Raw genomic sequence first — 10804 nt, 5'->3', positions numbered from 1 at the left:
TTGTACGGCACGGTCCGCCCAACGTGTGCTATTAGTCTTACCGCTGCTTCTCTGTCGCACATTTATATTGTTGTTGCAGAACATATGAATTTTCACTAGCTTGATCAGATTTTAGAGTTCTCTATCACATTAGTGATTCATTCCCACGCTTACCGGATCAACCGCAAACCAAAATAGAAAATTAGGAAAATTAGGGTGCACTTTATCACTTCTCTCTCTGCCCATGGACCCATACTTCTGCCATATGAGAACTTGTTTTTGATGCTCATGTAATTAACCAAAATAACTTAGATGCAGAAGATCTAAAGCTTGGTGCTTTCGAGTTAACTTCAGCTGGAAGAAGCAGGTTATCAGGCTGTTATAGAGGCTCTGCTTACTGCCCACCACCACCGTGGAGGATCAACCCAATACACATCCACATAACATGAGCAAAACTACGGAAGCACACTTCTTAACAAATACTTGGGGCGGAACCTCTTATAGTTTCTCAAGGGGACTAGATTTGTTAAGTTAGGTATCGTTACAGCTCGATAGAAGTAAGAACTAGGAGATCGGGATCTAGCAGCTCTCTCTCTCTACCAGTATTTGCTTATAGATAGAAGATTGTTACAACACTTGACAAAATGGAAAGAAAGAAAAGGATCAGAAATCAGCGGCCTGCACGGCTACCAGCCTTCTCCTGGACCTCTCCCTCGCGTCACCCGTCGGCTGCTCTGCATCACAATCATCATCCACACAGAAAAAAATCAGTATCTACCTCTTTCCTTCCAACCATTTTTACAAGGAAAAAGTTGAGTGAATATAGATGGAAGAAAGAAGAGGAAAAGAGAAGGCAAAGCCATCATTATTAATCGAGAACCAACAATTTTTCTGTTATCAATACCAGGAAAAGCGTAATGGACGAAGGTTGCAGCGATGAGTACGACCCCTAAGCAAAGAAACGCATAAACATGCCTCCCCAGCTTCCCCAACCATCGCTCCGTCCCTATCGCCGTTAACTGATCCATCTGTCTCCTCCAACTCTCCGTTTCTTCTGTTTTCTTATCTATTCTTCTTCTTTTTATCAACTCTTTAGAGGTAGCTATCGTCCCATGGCCATTAGTTGTGGTCTTGAATGGCCCATAGAATGGACGCTGAGGTCACCGTAGGTTCCCCAAGTGAACGGGCTCAGATTTGATGGCAAAATATTGTGTGTGGAGTCTGGACAAAATGGCCGTCCAAAGTCTACCATCTACGCCCACTGGGTGGTAAGAAGAGGGTGCGGCTTAAGGGTTGAGTCTTGGAACCCTGGAGAGGATATAGCATTTAAACCAGGGGGTCGAAACAGGAGGAAGCGAGGAAGTGCGCGACAACGGCGGCCCCTGGGTTTGTGGCCGCTTGGCAGCTTTTATATTGTAGTCTAGGGGCCCATGGAACGGTTTCAATCCGGTTCCAGGCCACGGCCTAAGTGGAGTCGAGTTCGCGAGCTCAGTCCTCGCAATTGGGGAGCAAGCAGGTTGAGTAAGGCCAGATTTGACACTGCGGTCCACTTGACTTGAACCCAGCTCATACTAAAAATTAAGACCATGAGCAGGCATGGGTCCAAACAAGGTGAGGTATCGATATTGCCAGCTAGGTGCCAACCTAATTATGAATGAATAGATTCAAGTGGGAACCCTTGCACTGAGAAAGAAGTAACACAAAGACTGACATAACAAGGAACCACTAAATGATGAGTTGGATTTGGATCCAAATCGTAGACTAAAATCTTGTTCAAGGTGTAACATGGGTCCTAGGCTCAGCCAAGCGTGACCCATCTCTCTCTCTCTCACATACACACACGCACACATTTTCTTTTTTCAGAATCATTGCTGTTGCACTCACAGAATTGCTCCCAAAGTTATATTTGCAAATGACAATCAGATTAAATACCATGATATTTCTTAATCAGATATATGAAGTTTGATGAACAAAGGCTAAAAGACTATTCGGTGAAACAGGGGCTACACTGGTGTTCGCATCAATTGTACTCAAATCGACGTTGGAGTGGATGCTGACCACTAGCAAAAATTTGGGAGTGGACTTCAACTCGTACCAATTGAGATATTTTTTGAGTTAACGGAGCAACTTTTGTTCGTATGTTGTACCTACTCAAACAAGATGGCTTTTCAGTGAATCTCAAGCTATATTCGTTCTAATTAGATCGCCTCTTCTAGTATCTAAAAGAAACTAATTGTTGAACTACATTCCTGGGGCTTCGGCGTGGACTTTAGAGTCTCCACGCACGTGAATAGCATGTCTCGGTAAATCAAAATTTGAATTGATTGTACAGTTAATAGGGCCATATTCATTTAGATATGATTCTTTCACAGTAGGATGCAGTGGTAAATTGGGCTTTATTCTAATGATCATAAGCTTTTTGATCTAGCAACTAGAGATTCTGGATTCCAATATGGAAGCATATTTCAAGTATATGGATAATAGATACGCATGGGTCCTCTTTCCCTTCTCATTATCTCTCTTCTTTAAAAAAAGATCTAGTTGCTAGCCTAAAATAGATTGGATAACAGCATTTCATATTCATACCTAAATCTATTATTAATCTTTATGTTCACATTGTATTTATATCCACCAAAGAAAGATACAAATAGATACTGGACCAAAAAAAATACAAACATATAATTATCCATTCCATATTTAAATATCTGATTAAATTTTTAATTCTATTGAATCTTATATAACATTCATATATTTTTTAAATAAAAAATCTATCATATTAATATGATATAATATTTTTGATTTGGTAGTCATAAAAGAAAAAATTATAAAAATACTTCCTCAACTTTAGCTCAATTCCACTTATATCTTCTGTACTTTAAAAAGTATTAAATTGATCATTTTAATTATCGATATGTTTTGATGTGGTCCAGTCATCTATCTTCGTTAATAAATTTTTTTAAAATAATAAAAATATATATTTTCTCTCTCTTCTCTTCCCTCTACTCCCTCCTCTTCGATTAATCTCCTCCTCCATGGCCGACGCTCCTCTTTCTCCATTTTTCTTCCTCCTCTTCTTTCTCCTCCTCTCCTTCCTTCTCATCCATTTTTTCTCTCCTTCTTCCTCTTTCTCTCTCCTCCTTTCTCAACCCATTCTCCTCCTCTTTTTCCTCCTCCTCTTTCTCCACCCATTCCCTTCTCCTTTCTCCTTCCCTTCCTTCCCATCCATTTCTCTTCCTCATCCTTCTTCTCCAAGCCATCTATAAACCTTCTCCTCTTCTCCACTTTTATCCTTTCTTACCTTGCCCATCTTCTTTCTCTCCATCATCTTCTCCTCCTCTTTCTCCTCCTCACTCCTATTCAGGGGCGCAAATGGATCAGGTCGGATCGGATCATGAGTGACACCGATCCGATCTAATTTCTTGATTGGATCCTAATGTTGTACCCAGACCCAATCCAATTGAAAATCGATTAGATTGGATCGGATCTATGATCAAAAAGTCTATTCCATTGGATCATTTGGGTCGAATCGGGTCTACGTATAATTCGGTCTCAATTTAAAAAATTTGGATCCGGTTTGGGCCCAAATTCTACTCAGGCTCGGTTCGTCTGATAAACCAACATATGCGAAGTTTATAACAAAAAAAAAATTTACTTTACCTTGGTTATTAATTTATAAATAATTTCTCAAAATTTTATGATCAAATTAAGTAAAACTATATAAAAAATAATAATACTACGATAGCATTTGGAATTCTAATGCCACTCTATTTGCTCTATAGTTTACATATTGGATTCAATACTGAATTCAGATCGGATCTTAATTTAATAAATTCATATCCGACCTGAAATATTGAACAGATCTAATTTTAGAATCCGACCCGACCCTGCAGATCTTTTAAAACAGATCGGATCGGATCTAAGTGGTCGGATTGGGTCGGGTCATGGGTCAACCCGACCCATTTGCAGTTTTAATCCTATTCCTTGCTGGCGACCCCTCCTCACCTCCTCCTCTTCCTCCTGATTCTTTTTATTCTCATTTTTTTTTCCTTCAAACTAACTCATGAGCCATATCTCTTTAGATAGCTCCCTCTACATCCCGGCAAAAAAATCCTTCTTCCTCTTCTTCCTCCTCGCTCATTTCTCCTCCTTCATAGTGGCTCCCTCCACTTTATTTTTTCTTTTCTCCTTATCCATTTCATCTCCTCATCATATTCTTTTCCTCCAAATCATTTATAAGTCATTCTTTTATGGTAGCCCCTTCTACCTCCACCCCTTTCCGTTGATAATCTATTTTTTTCCCTCTTTTTCCTTCTCATTCTCTTCTCTTTTTTGTCCTCCTTCTCCTCCTCTAATTCATTCATTATCTCCGATCATTCTTCGTCCTCCTCTTCATCTTTATCTAAATTTCCTTCTCATTTTTTTCCTCCTTTAAGTCTACTCATAAATAAGGAGTATTTTTATGTATTAAAAAATAAATTTAATATAATTTATTGATAAAATAAATAAATAGATCATATTAAAATATATCAATAATTAAAAAATTAATTTGATATTTTTTAAAATATAGAAATATAAATAAAATTAAGTTAAAATTAATATGATGTTTCTCGCTGCGTATGAATTTGAATATAGATAAGAAATAAAAATGAACGTAGATGCGAATACACTGATCCTGCTCCCCGCTGCACATGAATTTGATTTAGATGATCATGGCCATGAAAGCCAATAAATTTGGGAATCACAATGTATAACCAAGAACCCGCCCAGCATCCGATCATCATCAACAATCAAACAAACCAAGATTAGATTCGGCCCTATTTGATAAGTGCTGCATCTGGACCTCTAGTCTAGAACCTTCCCTCTCTTTCTCCAAACAAACGAAGCCCTGAATAAACCCTAGTAGCCTTCCATTCTTCCACCGACCAAGAGAAGTGACGTCGTGACGCGAGAGGAGGAGGAGAAGAAGAAGAAGGATAAGAGCGATGGCGGAAGAGCAGCAGCTGAGGCTGGACCTGGAGGAGCTTCGCTATCTCGAGTCCATCGCCAAGAGGCCCCGCGTCCTCTCCCTCCTCTCTTCCGAGATCCGTAACCTCGACGCCAAGGTATTTCTCTTCACCTTCCGTTTCTCTCTGCTGCCTAGGGTTTGATACTAGTTGCTACGTTTTCGATCCCCTCTCTCCTTCCTCGCTTTATATCCTAGTTTTAGCGGGTTTTCAACGAAAGAATTCACTTCTTTGAACGCCACCGATTTGAATTTTATTTTTCTTGGACAAGTTAGATCGATTCATTGACGTTTGTTGGATCGATGTTTTCTGAAGTTGCCTAGATTGACTAATTCTTGCTGTTTTGAAGCGTGGGGCTGAGTTTTCCTTGCTATGAATTATTATCTACTGACTGTTTGTTGTATTGGCAGTTGTCGCAGGTTACTGCAGCAGTTGCTGCATCAGCAGCGCAGCCTTCGGTATCTGCCGAAAAGGCTCCCGCTGCAGCCAGCGCTTTGAATTATGTCACGCTTGGATCGTTTAGCTGGGATCAAGACAATGACAAGATCAAGGTACATCTTTTTTTACGAAAGAAAGAAAAAAAGAAACATGTATGCGTTCTATGTAATCAGGCATTTGGATTGAGATTTGAGATTGATCATAATCGCCATATGCTTGCTTCTAATGTGAAATGGTGAAATCGGTAGATTGGATGTAGGGAGAGAAGAGGAGAGGTAGAGTTTTTTTGATAGCATTTCCACTAGAATTAAAGTGAGATGAGAGAGAATTACAGGGTGCTTTTGATTTTTTTTTTTTTAATAAATAGTCTTTTTGTGCTTGGGAATCAAGACTTAACTGAAACGATTACCAGCAAAAGTAAATTTAGCTAAGTCATGTGGGCTGTAATACTGAACTAAATGGAGGCTTCAGGAACATCATATGAACATTACAGATATGAGAAGGTTGAGATGAATATGGATCGACATAGGAAATAGACTGGAATGAGTTCTTAGGTAAAGTTTATGAGTTGCAATATGTAACCTTTTAACACGTGTGATGCATGCAAAAGTTAGGATGGCAGAATTAAGTTTCCATAAGTCATGCGGAAAGGAGACATACTGCATAGCAAAAAAAAGAATGCGATTCCAGATTCTATTTCTTTCTTCTTCTTCTTCTTTTTTCTTTTTTTGTTTTTTTGAAAAAAAAGAAGAAGAGCCATTGGTTTCTCACTCTTTCCTTTCCCAACAGGGAGTTGTCTATTTAGCTGGACATGAAGTTTGAGAGCAAACCTAGAGTATCCTCTTGGATGGTTTATATACTAAATATTCTCTCAGTTACATGTGATTGCATACCTTAAAAAGAAAAATTTAGGAGTTGGGTCATCAAGACTTTTCTTATAAAGTACATAGAGTTGTAAAGGTGAAAGTTTAGGTATGTATAAGAAAAACGTGAGGATGTCTAGATAAGGATAGGTGCTTTATTATGTGTCAATGCATAGGAAGAACAGAAAACCTAAGATTTTTGGAATGACAATTGTAATTTGTTATATCATTAACCATTGAGATGAAATCAAACAAAATGACAGAAAAACACATTGTTGAAAAAACATTTGCAGGTTCTTCATTAATGGTTGCGGATGTCAATTGGTCAGGTAAAAAGATCATTGGGCGCAGTTTTATGTGTGGGCAAATGCTTCCCCTTTTTTTTTTTTGGTGTGTGGGACAACATTATCCTTAATTTGATCAACAGAAATATTAGAACATTAATCGACTCTTATAACCTAAATTTCTCTTTGAACTTGGTCTGTGTTTGTTTATAAAGCTGGCATGTTATCAATGTATTCTGTTGTTTTAATTCATTATTTGAATTGCTGAATTGAAACTTCATAGAGGGTAAAGCTAGGTACAAGTACATCAGGGAAAGCTCATGGGGTAGAACTAAGTATGATTCATTAGTAAAAGGTTAAAAGCTGTTTTCAGTTTTCACATGGTTTGATCATCTGCAGCCCCTTTTTCTTTTTGTGGGGAGAGAGTTTTGGGTTGGGGGGGGGTTGGATTTGTGTGGATAGTAGCAAGAAAAGGTATTGATAAAGGGCGAGGCAAGATTGGGATTTCATGAATTTTATGACATGGAAGTATTCAGAAGGATTTGATGATCTTCTGACATGGAAGTCCCTAGAGTTTTGTCTCCAAGTGTATCTACTTGTAATCTTTCATGATTTTGGATCTTCGTATATTAATAAATATAAATAAAGATTTCACATAGATTTAGAGAACGGTGGATTAAGTAGGAGGTATGTCTGGTGTCACAAATGCCATATGACTGATTGAAATTTCTAAATAACAATCACCCCCACAATCATCTAGCCTTTATTCGCATTCATCAAGTATTTCTATCTTGGGCCATCTTTTATGTTATTTCAAGTTTCGCCATATCCTTCCTCACAATCTCCATCCATTGTTAATTTAGGTCTTTCTCTTCTCTTCTTACGATCTTCAACACGAACTAAAGTACCTTTCCTTAAAAAGAGTTTCAAAACTTCATTATACGTGTCTATGCCATCTTAATCGATTTCATCGCTTTCTTTAATTTATGCAACTCCTGCATCTCTAATATAATCATTCTTTAATCCATCCTTTATAGCTTTACCACATATCCATTTTAACATTTATGTTTCTGTCACAATCAGTTTATTTCTAAATAAAAATAAGGAAGCAATGCTTTGTTTATCAAACTGTTGGCAAATGCTCCAAGAACATAAGCGAGTGTTTGGTAGATAAGTTGACTGTGGATGAAATCTAGAAAGGTATTGATTTGTGTGGTAAAACACTCAAATATCGCTTGATTAAGAAGATGGGGGTTCTACTGAATAAAGAAAACTTAAATTACATGGATGACATTTATGATGAAGAATCTGAAAAGGAAATGAAATAACCAGGAATGCCATCCTTGCTAAGAAGTAAATGTAGGATCCAGAAAGCTGAAATTGAAAATAATCTAGGTTAGATTGGTTTTGATTGTCATTATGGTTTTTTTTTTTTGAAATAAATTTTGAAGGGGATTTGGCATGTTATTTTCCATTTTCTTAATAACCCATGAGGTTTTCTGGTTGATGTTCCAACTTTTAAAGTTATTCTATGTAGAACAACTGATATATGGAGGTTAATTTGGTGTTGTGCCCTATTCTCTTGAAAGAAGTTGTTGCATCTTGTCTGCAGTCATGTGGCTGCAGTAGTCATGGTAGTATTACAGGTACAGGTGCAGTTTATGCATAACATATAAATGTCCTTCGATGGATGCATGCATGGTTTGTGCACCCAAGCAAGCACTTTTTATTATTTATTATCTGGTTTCTCCCCATCTTTTCCTTTCAAGAGATGAGATTGGACATGATTTTTAATTAAGCAATATATAGATTATCCCTTTTTAACTGTGCAAAACTGACTGACCAATTTGATGCTTAGTCTTTTTGCTCTCCTCTTTTCCCTTTTGAACTCTCGGATGCTTGATCACTGCAGCTTTTTTTTTTTTTGGGATATTTTTTTCTTGCTAAAACCAATACAATTCTGCAAACTTACCTTCTGTGTTTTAGCTCTATGTATTTCTTGAAGGTGTACAAGAAGAGAGGATGGAGACTGTTTTTAAGCCTATGTTGGTGGACATCATGTTTCATGACGTCCAAGGGAAAAATTACCGATTCTCTATACCAAAATTAAACAAAGAAATAGTTCCTGAGAAATGTAAAATGGTGGTCAAGCCAACGAAGGTTATTGTTACCCTGTTCAAAGCTTCGAAAGGAAACTGGTTAGACCTGCACTTCAAAGATGACAAGGTAATCTACAGCTTTTTGTTCCCCCTCATCTATTTTTAATAAACTGGCCAGGTTTTGTTGACAAATAAGCAATAGCATGAAGAGCTTACTGGTTTACAGATATTAACCCAGATGAAATGTCCAACCATGGATCATCCATCACTTACTACACTCTATCGTCCATGAGGTGTTGGAAGTCATTTGGTTGATCTCTCTTTTAACGTTTCTTTTATTTAAGAAAAATAAGAACCTATTGGGATGCATATGAGGTTGGTTTAGCAGAATAGTAAGGTTGCTCTATCATGATCTGGATGTCATGGGTTTGACATGTGCAAACAGTCTCTCCACATGTGGGGTAAGACTATATATATAACACCTTCCCAGACCCAGGCAGGAGCCTCGTGCACCGAGATGCCTTTTTATTGTGATGCATATGACACGTGAGAGCTACTGTGGATGGTTGTGGCCTTCCAGTCCAATTTAAAATTCGTATCATTTATATGATTCTGTAATACACTCGAAAGCTGGGATGTGCAGTTCCATTGTTTTTAAGATATATTTATTAAGAATGGGAGTGGCAACAGTACATTGCAGAATTTCACAAATAAAGTGAGGAGTTTTGGTTTAGAATAGTCGATAGTCTGATTTTTTTTCATGGCCAACATATTTCATATAAGGTTCTTGATATTCAACCTCTCCCCAGAGATTTAGTGGTTTTGATGCCCTATGGATGCCTTTAGCCTGAATTTTGCTAAATAAGTGTTTTGCTGTCATGTCCTTAACCTTTTTCTGACTTCGTGGAAAATCATGATGAGCATCTGCCACATGCTCTTTCTAAGGTGGTTACATGTATGATACCAATATGAGGTCAGTAGATAGATCTTTTGGTTTATTTTTCCTATTATCATTCTTTCTATTCTTTTTTCTCGAACAAGCTTCCTTAATTTGATGAGGTTAGCATGAACCAATCAAGGTATCTGATTATTCTACTCAGCACCTTGTAACAAAATCCTATCGTCTGTTGGTGAAGAATTTGATAGATTGGACTTTCTTCAACACCATTCACTACACTTCTAGAGCGCATGGAGGCTTGGATACAATTTGATAGCTGATACATTGTTTTTTGATTTGCAGCTAAAGCCAGGTCTGGACAAAGATAAGGACCCAATGGCGGGAATTATGGATTTGATGAAGGTGAACTTTTTTTCTGATAGTATCAAATATTTCTTTTCCTTTTTTTCATTCTAGTTAGTTGCCTGAGCTGACTAAAAACACCAATTCCGTGCAGAACATGTACGAGGAAGGTGATGACGACATGAAACGAACAATTGCCAAAGCTTGGTCTGATGCAAGATCTGGGAAAACAGCCGACCCGTTGAGAGGATACCCTTGATCGGGTGCAAATACTGTTACTAATCGTCTTTCTTAAACTTGTGGATTATTAAGTGTTTGGGAGCGCGTTTCTCAGGCATGCTTGTTTTTTATATTGAATTTGCCGCTTGTCTCTGGTGTGCGGGTATGTTAGTGAGGTTTTCAGGGCCGGTTGCGAGAGTATTAAGCCATTCAAGAGATGTCGAGATTAGAGATTTAAAGGAATGTACCAACTGGTTGGCTGCATGGTACCTTTTAGTTTGGCCCAGCTTTGTCTGCCCTGGTTCCTGAACCACCATTAAATACGCTTGGTTTTATTCGTTCGTAACTTCCTTTTGAATCAACCTTGTGCACCAGACGTTCAAGTGCTGCTAATCATTCATTCATAAATCAACCTTGTGCACCAGACGTTCAAGTGCTGCTAATCATTCATTCATAACATGTATGGGCACGTGCTGAATAGAAAAAAAAGGGGAAAAAGGGATGTGCAAGTCCAACGGTTGAACTTTGCTGATTGCCGAGTTCAAGTTCCGGCCATGTTGTAAGCGAGACGATTTACTCGGTGGACGCCAGAGAAAAAGGAAATATGAGGTAAGCTTTTTAGTTTATCATATTTTTTCTAATATTAATTTGAAAAAAAAAATTTAAAAATTAAAAATTT

General features: G+C 37.9%; 1 protein-coding gene and 1 long non-coding RNA gene across 2 annotated transcripts; one reads left to right on the top strand and one right to left on the bottom strand.

The window, feature by feature from the left end:
- Positions 1-425: 425 nt before the first annotated feature.
- Positions 426-1437, bottom strand: LOC105043864 (uncharacterized). The gene is made up of 2 exons (XR_831787.4): positions 884-1437; positions 426-713 (listed from the first exon to the last, which is right to left on the bottom strand). It is a non-coding gene; the product is annotated as an uncharacterized lncRNA (long non-coding RNA).
- Positions 1438-4829: 3392 nt separating this feature from the next.
- LOC105043857 (uncharacterized) lies at positions 4830-10471 on the top strand. The gene is made up of 5 exons (XM_010921588.4): positions 4830-5081; positions 5393-5533; positions 8554-8793; positions 9907-9966; positions 10061-10471. Exons 1-5 carry the CDS (start codon positions 4962-4964, stop codon positions 10163-10165), a joined length of 666 nt encoding a protein of 221 aa, XP_010919890.1. The 5' UTR covers positions 4830-4961; the 3' UTR covers positions 10166-10471.
- The last annotated feature ends 333 nt before the right edge of the window (positions 10472-10804 follow it).

Source organism: Elaeis guineensis, chromosome 2 (assembly GCF_000442705.2).
Source record: "Elaeis guineensis isolate ETL-2024a chromosome 2, EG11, whole genome shotgun sequence".
In the NCBI taxonomy this organism is placed as follows: Eukaryota; Viridiplantae; Streptophyta; class Magnoliopsida; order Arecales; family Arecaceae; genus Elaeis; species Elaeis guineensis.
The sequence above is the reverse complement of the archived record's forward strand: the minus strand, read 5'-3'. Positions and strand labels throughout refer to the sequence as shown.